A 20,669-nucleotide genomic window follows, 5' to 3' on the forward strand; every position below is an offset into this window, starting at 1 on the left:
AACGTGAGTACCTGAAAATGAATGAGTGTCTGATGTCTTCTTTCGTATTATCCGCAGACGGGACCAGGGTGTATGCGGCCAAGCCCGGTACGCTGAAGAGTCCTCCTAGTCCACCGAGTGAAACGCGAACATCCACCAAGTCTCCCGTGTTCGCGGACTCTCCAGACCCTTCCTGCGACGCTTACGGCGTCTGCTACGACGGTAAGAAAAAAAAAAAAAAAAGTCCTCCGCATGAAGTGAAGCGCTCTAAATTAACCGAATATTGAACGACTGAAGCGTGCTCGCTGACAACTTAAGAATCTCAAGGTGTGACAAGTTCTGATCATATTATTATCGCTGCGCAGCCCATGAGGTTGCGTCGCAGTGATTATATATAATCCTCTACCGTCTCGCGAATCACGTACAATCGTAAAATACCGAATGTTTTGGACGAAAGGGAATCGTGTTTTTTGCATCACATCATTAGTCTGCGCGTCGTCGAAAGCCAAGGCTGCGTGATTGTGAAGCCAGTGGTTGGGGATCTTGGAATAAGGTGTTAAAGTTTAAGGTCCTGCCGTTATGTAATTAAAAAAAAAAAAAGTTATAAATGATTTTCGAGACTCTCATTGAGAAAATGGCGGCCAACAAATCCCGCGATTACGTGACGATGAATGGCGTTCATCACCGGGAACGGGGTCCCATTTTCTTATTTTAAAATTTCTGAAACTGGCTTTTGAATCAGATTACGCAAAATTTTGGTACCTCAGCATTTCCTCCCGACTTCTGTCGCTACATTGGGGCGGAGAAATAAGTTTCGGCGAAGCGTAATTTGTTTTTGCGGCGTGAAAAAAAATAAACACGGTTCTCATTTCTTTCGGACACCCGGTATAGACAACGCCTACATTGTAAATTATAGCCTGGCGTAGTGTTTTTTGTCATCCTGCTGTGATCTTGCAAGCGACAGATTCCTGTTTAGCGAAAGCTCATCGCCATACTACGTGCTCAGGTGCAGTGCATACATATATTCCGTGTCCGTAGCTGTGTGCAGTGCAGGAGGCGAAGGCAAAACCAAGCGAAGAGAGAAAGAGCGAGCACTTTGAAGGCGGGAGGAATGGAGGGAAATGGAAGAGCCTCCTCCCCAGCGTTCCTATGGCTTGCCCTTTCTCTCCTCGCCTGGCGTTGCCTTCGCCTGTACTGCACGCAACTAGTGACACGGAGTTTAGACGTCCTGTTGCTCCTGCGTTTCGAACAGTGACACTGGCCAGAAAAATCAGCAATTGTTGTTAAGCCATATACGACGTTGCGCAAACTCATGTTACCCGAAGAAGATGCTGGTGGAAGAACAACATTGGTCTAAAATATTTGATTCTGCGTTAGTTGCTTTGCCTACGGTTTTTCGAAGGCGCAGTAAATGCGTGTAAATAAGAACTGGCGTCTACGAGAACAAACTGCAAAGGCTCCATGAGCCCGCTGGTTAGATATTGTCAAGTGAATTGAATTACGTAACCAGAAGGGGCGCCATCTAACCGAAATGATGAAGTTTATCCTTATTAAAAAAGTAAAAGACTAAAATGTGTGAACCATGATTGTTATTGGCACGTCTCGTTGTTAGATCTGGTCGAGACAGATTGGAAGTCCCTAGATAAAGCAAGTGCGTTCACCTGTCAATACTGTCAATAACCTTAATTAAAGGTGATCTAAAACTAGAACAAATATAATCTTTTGTTTTTGTTATGTTCCTTGGAGAGACATAAACAAATTATAAATGTAACCACAGTAATTTTAACTATCAAAGGTCACGCGTCCGCTGTTGGTAGACCTCGTGTGTACGCACTCGCTTTCAACATGCAGGCGTATAAAATTTCATCGTTGAGCGTCTTATGACCGGTGACGTCTTGTTCTCGGCACGCCTCCTTTTCCCCTTTTAGCATAAGAGGAAAACAATGGCATACGCGGAAACGAGAGGATGCCATCTTTGAACCACAACCTTCACAACGAAATTCCTGCCGAGTTTCCCCTCAACCGCCAGTGTTCGAACGTTCGTTGCTGGTACCGCCACGGTTCCTTCCGATTACGTTCCTGTCTGCTGTAGTTGAACGGAAATCACGCTTCGAGGCACCCAAGCGGGGCAAACTACCAGTGTCTTGCGCAGCGTCCGCAAATCGCCCTCCGCGACGACGGAAGGGAGCCCTCGGCAGTGCACACAGACACACACAGACAGCGTCGCCGTAGAGTTAGCCAACCATCCATCATGACGCGCCGAACGAGCCGGGCAGGGGGGACACACGGAAGCATGCTACAAAGCCAAGGTGTTTATGCGCTTGACCGACATCGTATTGGAGGGCAGTGGCGCGTCGCCAGCGGCTGCTCCCGTCGAGACCGTCCCGGAAACGAAAATGCCGATGCCGCCACCCGGTGCGCCGAGGCAACACCGCCAGGGGCGACGCGTTGGGAGAGAGACACCGGGGGACGTGCATACGCTAACGGTCGCCTATTCTCTCCGCCGTCAGGACGCGTCGTGGAGAAAGGTGAAACCCGCCGACCCTAACGGCACCCATTGTGTCCGCTCTGGTCGGGGCTTCCCATGGCGCATGCATGTTCCTACTAATGGCGCCCTTGCGTGATCGTCTCCCGAGGGAGACGAACCGACCGACTGCAGTTGGAGTAGACTGCTTCTTCCGCTATTATTCTTTTAATTTACGCGATGGGTGCCCTTACCATCGCCGAAGTCACGGTCGCATGCTGCGCGAGTAGTAGTAATATACGATACTCCGTTTCACCGTAACTGGGCAAGAAGCGAACGCTACGGCTTCTCCTAGCCAATCCAAGCGACGGAGGCGAAGCACGTCACAGCCCTTACCTAAGGTACAGGGGTGAGAGCGTAACCTGAGCTTTTGTAAGAGAGGGGAAAGAGGAACCTCACTCTTACCCCGGGCCCTCTTTTGCGTACTCAGTCGTCGCTTTTGTCCCCTCGGATATTAGCTCGTCACTAAATTATATTCGTACAAAAGCGGCTTTTCTCTCTCTGTGTGACATCGACAGCAGTGCGCTGAAGCGGTAGAGTATAGTCACGTGTCTCCCTCCGACGCGCTGATTGGCTCACTGGGACCGTAGCCTTGGCCGTTTGCCAAGTCGCGATGAGACGAAGCGTAACTCTACTGCGGGTGGGCGACGGCGTTATGGACGGGCTGCTGAGGGTGCAGCTTCCGGTCTAATGTGCTACTGCACGAACGCGTTCGTTGCGTCACGTTTTGTGTAATCCCTCTCGTGCGTTCCTCGTCCCGCCCACGGAGAGGACAGGCGCGTGTCCCGCTTTTCTTTACTGCACCGTGCACGTGGGATTCGGAGTTAACACGGTTTTGGCCGTGGAGGTCGCGGAGGTCACTTCTTATGTGCCGGAGGATTCTCTGGGCGGGAGCGCGTGGGAAGGAAGCGCCGGGCATTAACGATAGCTTACGGTGATTATCGGGTATACCCTGGAACGGATCTGCGCTGGAAAACTGAGAGGGACCTTTTACATGCTCACTGGAAAATGTTATACTCTCAATGGGGGGGGGAGGGGCTGAGCTTTGTCCTAAGGCTAACATTCCATAGTCTGCTATTGAACACCCTAACATTGGGTGCTGATGATCCTAGAACCATCTTAATGTTTTTTTGTGTTTTTTTTCAAGAGCAACAAGTTTACAAGCAACACCCATTACTAAAACGATAGATACAAACGCAATGAAGCACGGATGCGACCAAAATTGTAATATAATCACTGCTCAACGACCCTATGCATATACTAGACGATTGAAAAGAACTCATTGCGCCTGTGACCGTTTCAGTTATTAATAAGGCAACAAATAGGTTGTTTTTCCTCATCAATATTTAATACAACGTATAATTTGTCCAGGTTTAAGCAATGTATCTATTTGCAAAAAGAGCATTGGGTCATGCAAGGCAACAACAACAACAACAACAACAACAATAATAATAATAATAATAATAATAATAATAATAATAATAATAATAATAATAATATTTTATTTATTTTGTGCCCCATACGAACTGTGAGGATTTAACTTGGTGGCATATAAATTGAGAAAAAAAAAAAAAGACTCATTGAGACACTGTCCTAGGCACGTAGCATATCAAGATCATGCTTGAAAGAAGCAAAGGCACGAAAAATATTGAACGAACGCTACGTCGGTCACTGAAATTGGCATGCGAATTGACGGTGACAGTGTGTTCTTCGAGGGCGGATATAATAAAGAGTTTTTTGTACAGGCGCGAGCAGGCACGATATTTTATTTTTACACTTTGTGTAAAAATAAAATATTTCGCGAAAGTCTACGCGTGAAAAAATTTTCTAAGCTGAAAGTGTTAAGAGTATATCGTAATCATAATAACACGTTTTATTAAAATGCCTGTCGTACATAATGCGAACAAAACGTTTCTGTACAGATTCGATTCGTGAGGTATCAGGGGCCGTCAGCGAGTTCCATATCTCACTACCAGATTCAAGTTTAGCACATACTAGACAAGAAAAAGAGCGAACAATGAATACAAAGTTCTTAAAGTCACGAGACAAACGAGATAACAAACCCAGCATTCGCATGGAAGAAGAGACAATCTGCGTCACATGATAAGAAAAAGAAAGTGTGGCATCAAAGAAGGTCCCAAGGTCACGAACCACAGTAACTCGTGCGATAGTGGCAGACTGGAGTATATACGTAAGTTTAAGATAATATATCGCATTTCAAAACATTCAGAGAACTTTTGTTTTGCTGGGATTAAGATGCAAAACATTTTCAAAGCACCACTCAGATATACGTAGTATATCGGCTTGTAAAAGACTGCAGTCGCAGGATGACCGCACATTCATAAAGATCTTCAAGCCTTCAGCAAACATGAAATGTGAATTTCGTACGCACAATTCGATGTCGTTTACGAAGACGAGAAATAGGAGAGGCCCCAAGTTCGATCCTTGAGAGACCCCAGATGTTGCTATAAAAATACCAGACTAGTTGTCCGAAATCCCAACAATGCTCTGACGTTCAGTCAAATACCTTTTGAACCAACACAAAAGTCCCGGTGATACTCCAAACAAGGATAATTTTAAAAAATCATGGTTAACTTTGTCAAAAGCCTTAGTCATGTCGAAATGCACAGTATCGACCTGACAACGAGAATGAACTATATGAATACATTCAAGAAACGATCGGAGATTCGTTTCCACAGAGCAACCTATTAAAAAGCCGTGTTGTAAACTGCTAAATTTCTGTCGAAAGCAAGAGGAAATAAGCGAGTCAATAATCATCTCAAAAACCTTTCAAAAAGCACACAATAAAGATATAGGTCTGTAGTTGTTTACCTTTTACACATCGCTGCTTTTGTGCATCGGAACAGCATCGGAACACCACGAAACTGGAAAAATGTCAGTTTTAAAAGAGAAGTTAAATATGTGTTCTGAAAGAAGAGCTATAGCATTCGCACAATTCTTTGCAGTAATGTTTGGTATCATATCTATCCCAACGGACAACTTTGACTTTAGTTTCATTATTGCTTTTAAAATATCACTTGTGTCAACACGACTGATCGCCAAAGAATCCTGGCAACCTAGATTGTTAACATTGACACTACCTGAAACACAACCATTTCGTCGTTTACCCTGAGACTGGGTTTTTTTTTTTAGAAGAGCAGAAGTAACAGAAAAAACAGACAGGTTTTTCTGTTACTTCTGCTCTTCTAAAAAAAAACCCAGTCTCAGGGTAAACGACGAAATGGTTGACTTCCACCAGCTAGCCTGTGCCTTGACTCTTTTCTCGTTACCTGAAACACCCTTGAAAAGTAGCGCTCTTGAAAATGGAGTTCGAAAAGTTTCGCGACTTATAAAGGAGAAGACATATGTATCCTGTGTTCGTCCTAAATATATATTATTCTTTGTTTAACGGGTGTGCTGCATGACAAATTTCTATAACTAGTGTGGTTTTCGGTTCAAAACCTTTTTCAGTTTTAGCTTTATAATCCCGTTTGTCCCGTATAAACAATCTTTTTTACGAGTGTTTGATAGATACCGAATTTAGTGTAACATAATTCCAAACCACTCTGGTGATACAATTTGTGGAAGTGTCTTTTTTTATGCATTTAGTGTATCAATTCTTCAGAAAACCAAGATAGACACCTTGAGTACCTCAAGTTTCGCTTCGGAATAGACATGTCCATTCCATTCCGAATAATATGAGTACAGGTGTCTTTTGCAGTGTCTATATTTTCGTTATTTAATACTGCCGACCAGTCAAAATCTCTTAGAAGCCTGTATATCCTTAAGTAATCGCCGGCACGGTAATTGTATCTGGGATAAAACGGAGGATGGAAAACATCTGGACGTACTAGGATGTCGCTGACAGACTCAATGCATTTTCTAGGGCTGTTTAATAGAAAAATATCAATAATGTTTGCCAGCTTATTGTGCTCGCAAAGTCCGTTAAACTGGATAAAATAATGTGAAATAAGTCGCTTTCTTAGTTGTTTGTGAGTTTCGTCTGGTAGTGTTAGATGAACAGTCTATACCAGGGAGATTACAATCACCATAATTATGAACGCGGTAGTTTGAAAGATCGGTGTTCTTTTCAAGGTTTCTAAAGTGGTCAATAAAAATGTTTTGGTCAAAAAGAGGAGGAAAATAGTAGTTTCCAATGAGATAGCTAAAACCGTCACTTGATAAAACTTTAATCCAGACACATTCCTTATAAGTTTCTTGGTCGTTCCTTCGGCAAGACGCCACTGACTCGTCAATCGCGCCGCCAAATTTCTGGCCTTTCGCAACGTAATCTCTGTCTCCGATTTATAATGTAGGAAGAGGGAAAATACAAGGTACTAGATCTCTGTCCTAAAAGCCAAGTTTCAGTTAAACAGATTAAATTGTAACAGTTAGCAACAACGTTTGACATGAGTTCATTAGCTTTTGTCCGGAAACCACGAACATTCTCATAATTTTTTTAAAGAACGCAAGCCAATAACGATTCGACGTTGTCGCTAAGACAACCCCCGCTAAATCTGTTTGATGATGTACATTGTAATTTCCCCGCACTGCACCGCGTCACTTTTTTCCATCCCCTTTCTACACCCTTTAACACCTGACGAATGTTCTGGAAGACAGAACTTTACAATTATAAAGGTGTATTACTCAAAATAAGGGTGCTGAAAAGGCGTAGCCATGGATGGAAGTCTCTGGAACACTCACAGTTCCAAAAATGAGAGGCACTGAGTTGAGTACTCCACAAACAGGTAAAACAATTTTTAAAGTAAGGATAAAAACACTTAGAAACAAGGATAGACAGCACAGTTCTTTCCTTGTCTCTTAAGTGTTTTTGTCCCTACGTGCCCCTAAGTGTCCCAAAGTGCTCTGTCCTTGTCCCTACGTGTTCGTATTCTTTCTTTGATTCTTGTATTTTCCCCAAACCGCTCTTTCTTCCTTGTAAGCAGGCAATGATCCCTCCCATTTGCGACGCAGTGTCAATCCAGTGCACGGACGCCAAGATCGTGGTGTACGTAAAGACGAGCCGTCCGTTCCACGGCCGCATCTACGCCATGGGCAGGAGCGAGACGTGCAACACGAGCGTCCGCAACAGCCAGGCCTTTCGGCTGGACCTGTCGCTCACGGGGCAGGACTGCAACACACAGTCCATGGTGAGTGGGGCCCAGACTTGAACCGTCTTGAAGCATATAGAACGCTTTTTTAACTCCCCGAATCCCAGAAACCTGTCCGCCCGTCGACCACTCCGTTTCTATAGGTGTCATGTTTTTCAACACGCAAGTCGACGCGCAGGTGTGGTACATGGAGAAAAAGAAAAGAAAGACTAAACAACCGACGGAACGACGACCCTGCAGTCTTGCAACAGTGTGCCTACATTTCAGAGCGTTTCCAACTGCTCGGTCGGGGTCACGTGGCTTATGGGCCGCGTTTAGAATACGAACTGCGAGGACGTGACGAGAGCGTCACGATCGTCTGAAAACGTCTCCGCCTCTCCGTCCGCTTTCCTCCTCGTAACGCAACTACGCAACGCATGCGCAGTCGCGATCAATCTGTCCACGAGGCGTCCGCTATTAAATTGCAAACGTTCTCCAAAGTTGAAGTTGTTCCCTCTCTTATATCCAGGCTCTCAGGCACTGCATGCACTGTAGATATATATGGTCAGACTGTTACGCTCCTAAGGTAATTCAATGAAAAATATAAATATCGGAATAGCTCGTAGAGTCGATTTTTGCGATTGATGAAGAGCTTTGCTTTTTAGATATCAACATATTTTCAGTCTTTTGCCGGGTTCCAGTGGCGTAGCCAGAAATATATTTTTTGGGGGTGACCGACGGGGCTGGGATGTCCTGCCCATGGGGGGATCGGTGGCCGAGTGGGCTAGCGCACACCAGCTCGGAGCACGTGGAGCGAAAGCTGGCACTGCAGGACCCAGAGATCCTGGGTTCAATCCCCACCCCTGCCCGTTTCGATCTGGATGAGCATCGTACCTTCGTGCGGTCCTATATCGCTACAGCGTGGTGCACGTTAAATACCCTAGGCTAGCGGTTGTGCTGCACTGGGTAAATTGCTCATCTACAGCGTGTGACTCGACGCAACTTTGAAATGGCTGACCAACTACACGCTGTAAAAATATCCACACAACCCTCCCCCCCCCCCCCCACACACACACACACAATTATTAGTCCTGTTCATGACGTGGGGTGTGGATCTCCTCCGTAAACTGCAGTGATTAGCTCTTCGACTGCTATTGGGTGAAGTAGACGAACGGGAATTTTAAGAACGTACAAGGTATGTTCCGAAAGCCGCTTCTATTCCCAGTGTGAACTATCTTTCACGCCGAAGTTGGTTATATCTCAAACGATGGGCTGAAAAATAAACAAAACATTTTTTTTTTTTGTCTGTGCAGAGCGCACGTCCGCGAGAAGGGGGAAGCTGTCGTAACGAAGTCCAAACGCTTCCGTTTCTTTTCCGAAACCTACGCCCGAGACCTCCCACGAGAATCGTCCAAGCAGGGTCTCTGCTGGCCGCGCCTCATTATGCGAGCCGCCTCGCATTGTATAGCACGGCGATGGCTTCATTGAAGGGGAGGGACACGCGTTCGATTCCCGGCAATTTGCGAACAAAAGCCCTCCGCCGTCACGACAACCTCGCCGCCGGTTTGCAGCGCCATTATGCTTCGCGTCCCGTCAGGCTTATTCTCACTGTAGAGACACGACTGACCCAGATGCCGTCATTGTATCACGTTGTCCCGAGTATGCTTCGACAAATCGGTTCGCACTTCCTGTCCGGACTACTATAATCGGTGCTCGTCAAACAAGCCGAGACCGAAGTTTACGGAGCACGACTATTGGACTCTCGCGACAATAACGCACCGCTTTTGGCGCCCAAGTTCAATCGGTGCGTTCCGCGAAATTGCGGCTCCAATTTTGTATTTGACGAATCTAGGGCCCCTTGTAAGAAAAGAAGAAAAAAAAAAACATGTTCTGCGCATTGTTTGTACGTTGCGCGCAGTTCTTACAAGGTTCGGTTGTCGGGCGAAGAAACGATGCCTTCGGCATTTGAAACGCGTACTTCCTACTAAAATAGCATATAGCTAATATATAGAATGCATCTTAATTTATCACATAAATGCGGAATTAATACCCCTCCACAAAAAGCCCAATCTTCTTTTTTTTTTTCGCTATACGTTTTTTTTATCAGATTACAAATGTAGCGGCAAGTAACAGAGCATAGAACGAAATTGGATGGCGACTCCTCGGTCAATGTATTGCTACTTTCTTCGTATAATTACCTATGATAGCTTCACCACAAATTAGACGAATTTTGTAGTGACCCAGATGAACGAGGCGGTAAGTTTTGTCTCACCGATTCGAGGTCGAGATCCAAGAGGTCACTTCCGATCGTGTAATCCGGAAGCCACCTTTGGTCATGTTATCAATGAAGTGAACGGAGATAAACTGCCAGGGCGATGGAAGACACAGCGTTCAAATGAAAGACAATGCACAATGCTATAAAAAGAGAAAAAAATAATCTCGAATGACTGTTTTATTGTCGCGGCACAGTTAATGGTTCTCAAACTCGCTTCAATTCAGCATCGAGCACTATCGGAGGACACATGCTTAGGGTTTAAAAAGACGTTCGACAAATATCACACGAACACAACAACGTGTAAATGCATTCTCTATTGAATGGTTAATGGATAGACTGTTGTTGAATTGTTCGTCGCTCATACTATCAACGTATGATTTCTTAATTTGTAGTATGGTATTGTATTAAGACACATGGACGGTCCGTGAGGGCTTCTGACAAAAGCTCCATTAAAAAGAGTAGACCCATTATGTTTTCCTCTTAGTACTTTTTGTTCAGCTGGAAGTCAGTTCTCAGGGTCACGAGGTACCGATTTCCGATCATTCCAGGGCGGCGTCTACACGAACACTGTGGTGCTTCAGCATCACAACGTGGTTCTGACGAAGGCCGACAAGGTGTACAACGTGCGGTGCACGTACGAGACGTCCTCCAAGAACATCTCATTCGGAATGATGCCAGTCAGGTATGTCTTCAGGTGTAGCTTTAGCACGTCCACCAGTTCTGGTCTAGCGTACAAGCCTTTGACGCGGGTGTGGCGGTAACCGGAGCAGTGATCTCGATTTCAGGGACCCGGACACCACCCAGATCACGGCGTCACCCGAGGCCCCGCTGCCAAAGATCATCATCTTCGGAGTCGATGGAAGGGAAGCCTCGACAGTGCGAATCGGCGACAGGCTCACCTTCAGGATCGAGATTCCAGAAACCAGTAAGAACCTCTGCAACCTTTTAAAGCTCAGGTCTAAACATGCTTATAAACCATGAAGAAACCAATAAGAGACGCCATGCAAGGATACTGACCGTATGAAGTCTATAGTGGTTCAAACACGCTTACAAACCATGCAGAAACCAGCAAGAAATTTCGGCAAGAACGTTGACCTTATGGAGTTATGTACTCCACACAGGGTTACAAACCCAGAGTATCTTCGTTGTGCACGAAGACGAAGTGCGAAGTGAACATCCTCGAACATTGGGTACACATAATTTTAGGTGCTATTCTCCAGCGAATGATTGCTCGTCGTGTACGTTGTCCTGAATGCCTTTGTAGTTTTGCCTTTTGAGTAGTATTTAGCACACTACAACGTTTCGGACTACTGAATGTCGACTCAGTTAAGCAGATGTGCACGATCTACGTAAGCGATGTGCGCTGGTTTTAATGTTTCAAAACCAGTCATATGAGCCCTTTTGCGAAGCCTTCGGAACCGTTTTAATTAAACGTCTCATAGCACAACAGCCATTTGGCTGTCAGGCAGTGCACGATTAATTACTTGCGCTATTTTTTGTATTATTGTTCTAGTAACACATAGAAGTTTAAAGTCACATCTTTCACAAGTAAATCGACACAAAACCACTGTTACAATATTATATTCAAACTTTACACGTAACATTTCGTCACGCTAACCCTAAAGCCACTTTCCCTCTTCCAATTTCTTATTTTCCCTATTCCGCACACTTTACAAACAAACATAAAGCAAATAGAAAGCGAAACACCTTTGAGCTTTGCTCAGTCCAATAGACTAACCTGAATTTTTATATAACTTATTGACAATATAGAATCACACCAAAAGTTATAAGTGGCATCGGACTTGAGCTTGGATGCTGAGATATTCAAAGTAGCTCAAACCCGTTTCAGAGTTCTCCAATGTAAAGCTTTAAGTGCGTTTGTGTATACATATAAAAAGTAACTTCAGATGCTATCATATAATTGCCTCACGGAGGAAAAGAGTTAATCCTTGGGTGCTCTTCATATGTGTAATGAATATTGCAAAAACGTGATGCCATTAGTATCACTGGTCCCGGGACTAATGGTGTTTCGAAGCACTTAACGGATTTTCCCACTGCAGCGCCGTACGGGATCTTCGCTCGGAGTTGTATCGCCATGGCCAAGGACGCCAGGAGCACCTTCGAGATCATCGATGAGAGGGGGTGAGCAACCGGAACACGTTTTCGCGATAAATCGCGACCGACAAGGGATTCCGCCTCCTCTCACGAGCGGCTCGCTTTAAAAAAATAAATATATAAATCTCCTTACCTTGTTTCATTTCAGCTGCCCCGTGGACCCGACAATCTTCCCCGGATTCCTCCAGATCGACAGCAGCCTGCAGAGCTCCTACGAGGCTTTCAGGTTCACGGAATCGTACGGTGTCATCTTCCAGTGCAACGTCAAGTACTGCGTCGGGAGATGCGAACCCGTAAGTACAATGGACCTTTTCCACATATCGACGGCACCAGGCGGTGGCTGCACGAACTAAAAATCGAGGAAGTGACCTACCTGCGCTACCAATCGATACCGGGAGCTACGCTACCAGTTTCTTCGCACTCCGAGCTGCGGCGCCTGCCCAACGCGAGCTTAAAGATGGGCATCCGTGGCGTCCACCCAATCGTTGTTTTTCCTTCCTTTCACTTTCTTTTTTTGTGTAACCCAATTATATATATGCTGCAATTACCTGTTCTACTCGCTTATTCACAGGCTCATTCCGAATTTCCTCGATTTTTCGTTTCGACTTCCGCCGCTTGGCATCGGGCGCTCGCGCGTGCGCAGAACGCTTCTCGGAAAACGTCCATTGTCCGTTTCGTGTCGACCTGAATGGGCTCCGCACGAAGCAGCAGACATGAGTTATGACTAACCTTTCGTGTGCCTTTAATGAGACCGGCTCATTCGGTAGTTTCATTAGTGTTGTCAGTGCGCTGCGAGTAACCTGACACTTCCACGATATCTCTTAATAGCAGCGGCGATCAGTCTTTTTCTTTTTTGTCAATGAGAGGTTTTGGAACGTTCAGTATTAAGTATATACTATTAAATATATGTTTAATAATATAAAATAAAATAAAGGAGGCTCAGGCAGTGAAGTCGCGGTTTTTGACGGAAGCAGCTGCTTTTGGCGATAACTGAATTTTTTTATAACACGCATGGAGGCAGAAGCAAGGCGATGCTTTCGGAGTTCCATGCTATGGCTCTCAAGTCGCCGAATTGCAGGAGCTACTAATTATGTTTTTTTGTTTTTTTTTTTTATCATTGGCATATTTTTTACGTGAAAGCTCGGTAATCGTATGTAGTTGCACAAAGCCAATGCGCGTTTAACGTGGACAGTGGCTCGAGTGATCTACGCTCGGAGCGTGCACGCTTAGCTAATTTAAAAGAGTCTCGAACAGCCAATTAATTATCGCGATGAACTACGTAATAGCTATATTTTCCTGAGCATCCCAGCGAAGTTTTTCGATATTGTTTGTAATAAAAAAAAAACAAAAAAACATTGAATTTCAGATTCTGCGGCAGTTATGAGAGACAAAATGAAAATAAGCGAAAATGAAAGAAAGGAATTTGCCGCAACTGCGGATGAACTGGTCAGTTTTAGGTGTTATTCTCCTTCCGACAGTGTCTGCTGTGGAGAAGCATGGACATTGGAGAACGAACAAACTTGGTCATCCGCGCAGGCTTCGCGCTGAGCATTATTAGGAGGACTTTGGCGGAACTGTGAAGAAACTACAACAAAAGAAGATGGGAAGGAAGAAAGGCACCCCGCCGAAATGACCGATGTTTTAACTGACACGCGCTAAGTTTTTTTCTGGATTATAATTTATGACCCAAGTCCCGCGTATAAAGCAAATGCCCCACTCATGTATACGGCGTTCAGATTTACGTCACACGCCTGGTATGCATGTTTTACAATTTCTAACTTTGCCGATAGTCATATTCAAACTCTACGCATGGGGCCAGTAGAGGTAGGAGGGTGGACTAAGGTGGCTGGGATCACCGGAGGGGAGGAGGGGGGTCAAAATGCAAATTTATATTATAGGGTCTGCTGGATTTCGGGGGGTAAGTCTCTCTCCTGGCTATGCCAATGGCTGGGGCGTGCTATCCAGTGACTTTAGGGCGTACTGTTTCTCCTTCCTGAAAGTTAGATGCCCCAAAGTTTAATATTAAATGCGTAGCACGTACAGAGTCAACGCTTAGCGCTTTTGCATCCGATGCATGTAGCCTCGATGGTAACGTCATGCTGGCGACGTCACGGTGTTTACGTGACGTCATCTGCATTTTAAGAGATACATTATGACGTAAGCACGTCCGCATCTTGATGACGTTACAGTGTTCACGTGGCGTCATCAGCGTGACGGTAGTCACCTGACACTATGACGTCACTGAGTATGACGTCATGATGTGACGCGACTTAAACCGTGACGTCAGGTAATGCCATAATGTAACAGAGGATCTTTAAAGGCTATGCATTTAGAACACTTTTAAAACACACCGCAGAGACAGCCGATTTTTTTATGGAAGTTATTCTTTCCTCAGGTCCTTTCCCATATCGGGTATCGCGGCAACCTTCCATCCCGCCTCTTTCTCCTTTCTCCCGAAGGTGGTATGCACACATGGCAGGGAGAGCATCGATTCCTGGGGACGTCGGCGACGGGCGGCGAGCCGCTCTCAAAGGACGACACAAGAGATGACGCTGAGCCAGGAGATCCTGGTTCTCGACATCGGAGATGAGCCTGCAGCGAGGTCCATGACCGAGAAACCCCCAGCGGTCAACGGTCAGTTCGACCAACTCAAATGTGTCTTTGATTTTATCTGGACATAATCTTGTCTGTCAAACCCAGGAAAAGACGTACTGTGAGCTCAGACCAAAACAGTCTGCAACGGCCGCGGGGACCGATCTGAATTTCTAGAACAAAGTTTACCAATAGGGTTTTTTAAAACGACCTTCTTCCGAGTAAAATAGACCCGGGAATAAAAAGTCTCGGATAAAATGATCCCGCGTGATATTGTTAAAAAATGGTCCCGGATAAGGTGGCTTCAAGTGCAAATCTGGATAAAATGGCCCTATATACAGCCCCCCCCCCCCCTTTTCTTTTTATTTTTTTTAGGGGTTCCTACTTAGCAATTCTAATTTAACGTCCGTTCAATGTGCTTTCAAAAAATAATAACGCGTATTATTTATTTATTTTAGCTAATATATAATACAAATCTGTCTTTCACAAGAGTCTGCAAAATCTCATTTTACCGTTTAGGTGGCTTTAAAGAAGAAATAGTGTGGTACGGCGACCGACCTCGAGCGTTACTGGGAGTACTGTCACAAAAATTGTCACAATTCGACAGTAATTTTTTTTATTTTAATTTTATTTACTGAAGTGTCAAATTAGCGCACTAGAGGTGCAAGAAAACGCCTCGGGGCACTCAACACATGAGCGTACTTCGATAGAGTATTCCGAAATAAACGTGCAGCCCTCTAAAAAAAATTGTTTATATTGTTCTCCTCAGAGCACGAGGATTAATGCCAATAATTGACTACGGTGTTGTAGAGCCAATTACAAGTTTGGGGATACGTGTAACGAAAGAAAAATTGATCAGGAATGGTCTGTGGCATTGAATGTATCGTTTCAAATTAAAAGAAGTGTCACGCGTAGTGTTGCATCGCAGTTTCGCTTCGCAGATGACGTTTTCAGGGATAATTATCCCCACGGTTTCCTCTCTAAAATCTGCGTAGATGGGCCAGTGGATGCATTGCACATTGCAAAGGGTATAAAGCGGCGAAAAAACACGGACCGAGACACGAAGACAACGACACAAGGTGCACTCTCAACTGAAGTTTATTCTAAAAAGTACACGCTATTATACTCAATGCGAGAACGCACAGTCATCAATCAATCCATAGGCGGAAAGCTTTCAATTTCAAAGGGGGGGGGGGGGGGGGGGGAGAAGCCCCCCCCCCCCCCCTCCCCCGGAAAGACGCCTTACCAGGTTACAAATGCGAACAGGATAGCTGGGAGAGAATTTTACAGGGACAGAGGAAGGAACTGAACAGGACGAGCGGTTTCGTCTAGCGATTCATTCTTCGAAATAAATCATTTCGCAGTGACACGTGGTGATGAGAATCAAGCTCTATAGATACTGGAGCAGCCGAATAAATAAACGAGAATACCTAATTTTGCTTTGTCCCCTTGTCAGTTTTGGTCGCGAACATTACTCTATGCATATATCTCCGTCCTAGAACAAAAGTAGCAATTACTATAGTTTTGTTTGTGACATTGTTGGAACAGTATTAAGATGCAAGCTCCCACCTTACTCCTTGGTGTCTCGAATGTCGAAGTTGAAGGAAACGAAGACAGTGAGAGTATTGAAGACAGAAAGGAGGATTGTTTAAACAAAACAAAATAATGCAAGGCTTGTTTAATGCTCGTTTAACTCCGCCACCCCCCCCCCCCCCCCCCCCAAAAAAAAAAAAAAAACAAAAAAAAAACAACAACAACAACAACGAAAAAACAACAACATTCTTGCTTGTTTTTCTCATCACCCCCTCGTCATGTTGAGGCAACACCCAAGCAGAGAGCTACCGTGGAGCCAGGCTGGCGCTCGGTGGGTAACCCGGAGGACAGGCGACTCTCGAGTCCGCGGTCGTCGGTCGCTGACGCTTCTTCGCTTTGTCGGTCGTGTCTGATGGCGCCTTCGAAATTTGCCGCCATAGAACAACAACACATCGCCGACAACACATAAATGTTCTTTTGTCTTTTATCTATGGCCTTTTTTTTCTTTTTTAACGAGTTGTCGGAGGCATTCTTTAAAACGCCTTTGAGCGTCAAAAAAGGCATTTCGCTGCTGTCACTAGAGCGAGTGTGCGAGCCACTTCTCTTTTTCACTAGTCCCTTCGTTTTGGTCTGCTTTCTTTAAGCTTCCAACGCGCGAGTTCTTTTTTAACTTTTCTCTGTATTTATTTCCTGCCGTCTGCAGGCTTGTTTGCTTTTTTATTGCTATATTTCTTTTCGCCTGGAATTGAGTATTTTAAGGCGTTAAAAGAAGATGGTACTTGCTTTTCCTAAGAGCTCGGGAGAGGGGATAGGACGGTGAGTTAGCGTGACAACCAAGGACACAAGGCTCGTCGTAACGTAACGTAAGGAGTTACGTAAGACGTAAAGGAGAGACGGGAGTCCCACCTGGAAGCGACATTATCCTCCGCAACTCGAGATCGACCTAAAAGTGGTGCTGCTGTCGCGCTATCATCATCATCAAAGCGGGGATAGAAGCACGGCCAACCCATAGGCTCTTCACGTTCGCGCGCGAGACGGCGTAGATTCTTGCGTTTATTTTGTCGCATAGTATCGGTGGGAGAACAATCCTAGCGGGAAATGATGCGTTACTGTTCGGTGCTCCAGTAAAGATGGAATCGTGTAAACCAGCGTACGGCCTAAATTTAAATGATCGCTCGAGTGCATGCGTCGTCTGCTCCAGGCAGACGTCGGGAAGCATGGATCACCACGACAGATGCCTGTCTCCGGCCGAACTGCACTAGGTTAAAAATATGTTTCTTTTAAAATATATGTATCGGTTCACCAGCTGGGAATTCAACAAAACAATGAATTCCATCCCGGATAACATAATACTTGTACTGTGGCCTGTGAAATCGCAGATTCTATGCATTTTTTAAGTTGGTAACTTTTGCAGTAACATAAATATTTTGCATAAAGGGAAGTTAGTGCTGTATTGGAAATTACCGTGCTATTGAGTTCCTCTGCAGCCAGTGTTTCCCTTTACTGTGCCATAATGTGGGCAAGATTTTTTTTTTTAAAAACAATTCTATTACGTTGCGATGCGGAGAGAGTACCTCTCCTAGTTACGATCCGCAAACTGCACGTTGGCAGGACAGCTGAAACGAACTTTTCTACTATATATGCCGCGAGTGTAATAAACGAGTGTAACCGAGCAACGCAGCAACGTTCGTGTTATTAAATGCTTCGGTAATGTGGGTTCACCCGCTTCAATTTTCTTGGTGAGGGCCGCGGATGTCAAGAGGATAATATTATAAATTTGTGGCTAAATAATCTTTTATTCAAATAGACTCTGCAACTCCAACAAACGACCCGCATCACGACACAGACAGCATCGGCTGCAGTGACACTCTTTTACTGATAAGGGCTAGCAACCTTCGAGAGACTTTCCGATCAGCCTCCGCCCTCACCTAACGCATATCGGCACTGGGCAGTTCATCCGATTAACCTTCACATTATTCAAATAATGCTTCAATTGCGATTTTCTTTTTTGCCGTTTAATCGGTATCTTGTGCTGCAGCACAAGATACCGATTAAGGAAAAAAGCAAAAAATGTCTGCTTTAATATTTTTTGACGTCTTTATTTCTTTTATGACACAGGCTTGAACGGTAAACCACTTCAGCGTGCTTGTGATTGTCACCGAAGGTGACTATACTGGTTGAAATAATAACTTTAAAATTATTTCATTTCAAAAAGCTTCCCGTGTTCATTTTTCTGTAAGCGTCACAACGTGAAGTTTAAAATGGGAATGCAATACTACATTTATAACCTAGTAAAAAAAGTGGTTTTAACGTCTTTCATGCAATATCACCGGCGAAAAATCAACTAACGGATTTATCGATTGATTAGTCTCTTAAAGGGTAGCGATTAGTCAGGTTAATGTTTTAATTAAACCACAGCTCTAATCAACATTTAATGTTTTATGAAAGCTATGATTTGTGCGAGGTAGCAAAAATACCTGGGACTATGGAAGCTTCCCACTTAAACTCCCTTTGCTGAATTTCTGCGCATGTGAATGGATAAACACAACCTTCCTTAAGAAGAAACGACAACAAAAACATCAAGCATTGAACAAGGAGGGTCAAGCTCAGCCGGAAACGGGCTTGCGTCGTTCAGATCCAAGCTTCTGAACGTGCGCCCGTAGCAGACGACGCACGGCGGTATCCCCGCTTTCGCATGTTTATAATTTCGGCCACACGATGGCGACACGGTTTGATCTCGAGGCTAATAGAGTCATCACGAACCGAACCGACAGCCTCGCGTTATCAAAGGGTCACATGGTATGTCTTCACACGGCCATAAAAAAGGCGCGCTACACGGTAACGGTTCCCGAGATGTGCAGCATTCGGCGCCCCCCCCCCCCCCCCCCCCCTCCCCCCCATATTTAATTTCGGCAACAAATCTCTATTTAGAGGGTGTCAAATAACTTTAATACTTATCAAGTTAATTAGTGCAATACAGGTAATTATACAGCTAATTATCACATTTCATTCATACGGCGATACCCCACGGAATCCAGATTACACCAAAGGATTTTTTTTTATTATTTTTTCTTTATACACCAACTCATGTTTACAAACAAACCGTAGCGCCCCTAGCGGACGCCACCGGCGCCGCGCATGCGCGATGGGGGTGTGGGCAAAAAGCTCGCCGTCGCCCATAAACAAACCATTGGAACGCGATGTTGTCGGCGTCCGTGTGAGTCCCCCTGCCCTTTTTTGCGTTCGAATCGGTGATTCTACGTCTTCTTGGCGATGTCTGACTACTTGAGCGGCGTCACCGAAATTACCGAGGCTCGTTACACCGCAAAACTTCGCGTGAATAATGTGACATGTGGCGATTCATTCCGCGTGGACGCGGCAGTATGTACGCTACAGCCCGATTCGCGTGATGAGATTTCGTTCGCAATTTTCAGTCGCGACGCCGCTCGGGCTGCAAAAGCGTGAACCGTAGCTGAGATGGTCGACGTTGATACTGAAAATCGCAAGCAGAATCGGACCAAGTGAATTAGGCATAACAACTCGGTGATGGCCACTGGTAACAATGATCAACATCTCCTTGTATCTACTGTTTACATCCAGCCTGCTTACCAACCTTCAAACTTTAGTCTTTTGAGGCCTGCACTTACTTCTTATCGCAAGTACCGGGCCAACAATTGGTCTACGGGCCGGCGTCGTGAGAGCAGACGACAAGCGGAAACGTTTGAAAGAGCAGACGACAGTTCGAACGATCCGGCCGCCGTTTGAGATTGAAGACACACTGAACGTAGTCCGCACGTGGTTCGCACAACTTGACGGTTTTCCGGCGTTCATGTTGGAAGAAAACAAATAAATCTGATGACCACAAGCATCCGTGAATTCAATCCAAAGTGCTTCCCGTCTTAGCAATCGTAGTCCGACGGCGTCTCCTTTTCCCTTTTCACGGCACATATCCAGATTCTCGGACGAACCGAGCACGTGAAAACTGACCTTCAAACTTTTCTTCACACTTTTGGTACGGCCCCAGTTCCGGCGTTTTGACGAGAAGGCAGGTTTTTGTCTGGTTCCTTTCAAAACAACGCAGGAATACACGTTTGGCATGGGGACTTCTGCCCACAGCCCCAGACCGGAAGTGCGACCGACGCGCCACCACCGCGCCGTGACGTAACTTTTTTCGAACCGAAGTTCGATGATCGATTCAAGCGGTTCGAAGGATTTCGAATTTTTGAACTTTCTATATCGTAAAATTCGATGGAAGTAAAATTTTCGACCTTGTTAAACTAAGAAATTCTACGCTTTTCAAAATTTGGAACTTTGCACGTTCAGAAATGCAATGTTCTTTTAAGAACCTTCGAACTTATTACGCTAAAAAAATCATCCTTTTCGAAGTTTCGACCTTATTACGCTGCAAAATTCGATACTTGTCGAATTGATAGACCAAAAAATGCAACGATTTTCGAAGTTTCGAATTTTTTTGCACTAAAAAGTTGAAAGCTTTTCGAACTTCCTACCCTAAGGAATTCGATAATTTTCGACCTTTTGACCTTATTTATCTAGAGAAATC

At 45.0% G+C, this 20,669-nt stretch overlaps 1 protein-coding gene across 1 annotated transcript in view; it reads left to right on the forward strand.

Moving 5' to 3' along the window:
* Nucleotides 1-20,669, forward strand: part of LOC8050670 — a 55,010-nt gene that overhangs the window by 22,847 nt on the left and 11,494 nt on the right. Inside the window, exons 6-12 of the mRNA XM_042292783.1 lie at nucleotides 58-201; nucleotides 7,478-7,653; nucleotides 10,417-10,550; nucleotides 10,639-10,793; nucleotides 11,929-12,010; nucleotides 12,132-12,276; nucleotides 14,443-14,617. Of these exons, the coding sequence (XP_042148717.1) occupies nucleotides 58-201; nucleotides 7,478-7,653; nucleotides 10,417-10,550; nucleotides 10,639-10,793; nucleotides 11,929-12,010; nucleotides 12,132-12,276; nucleotides 14,443-14,617 (1,011 nt within the window). The remainder of the gene's footprint in view (nucleotides 1-57; nucleotides 202-7,477; nucleotides 7,654-10,416; nucleotides 10,551-10,638; nucleotides 10,794-11,928; nucleotides 12,011-12,131; nucleotides 12,277-14,442; nucleotides 14,618-20,669) is intronic.

Source organism: Ixodes scapularis, unplaced genomic scaffold, assembly GCF_016920785.2.
Source record: "Ixodes scapularis isolate PalLabHiFi unplaced genomic scaffold, ASM1692078v2 PGA_scaffold3__209_contigs__length_174095766, whole genome shotgun sequence".
NCBI classification, from domain to species: Eukaryota; Metazoa; Arthropoda; class Arachnida; order Ixodida; family Ixodidae; genus Ixodes; species Ixodes scapularis.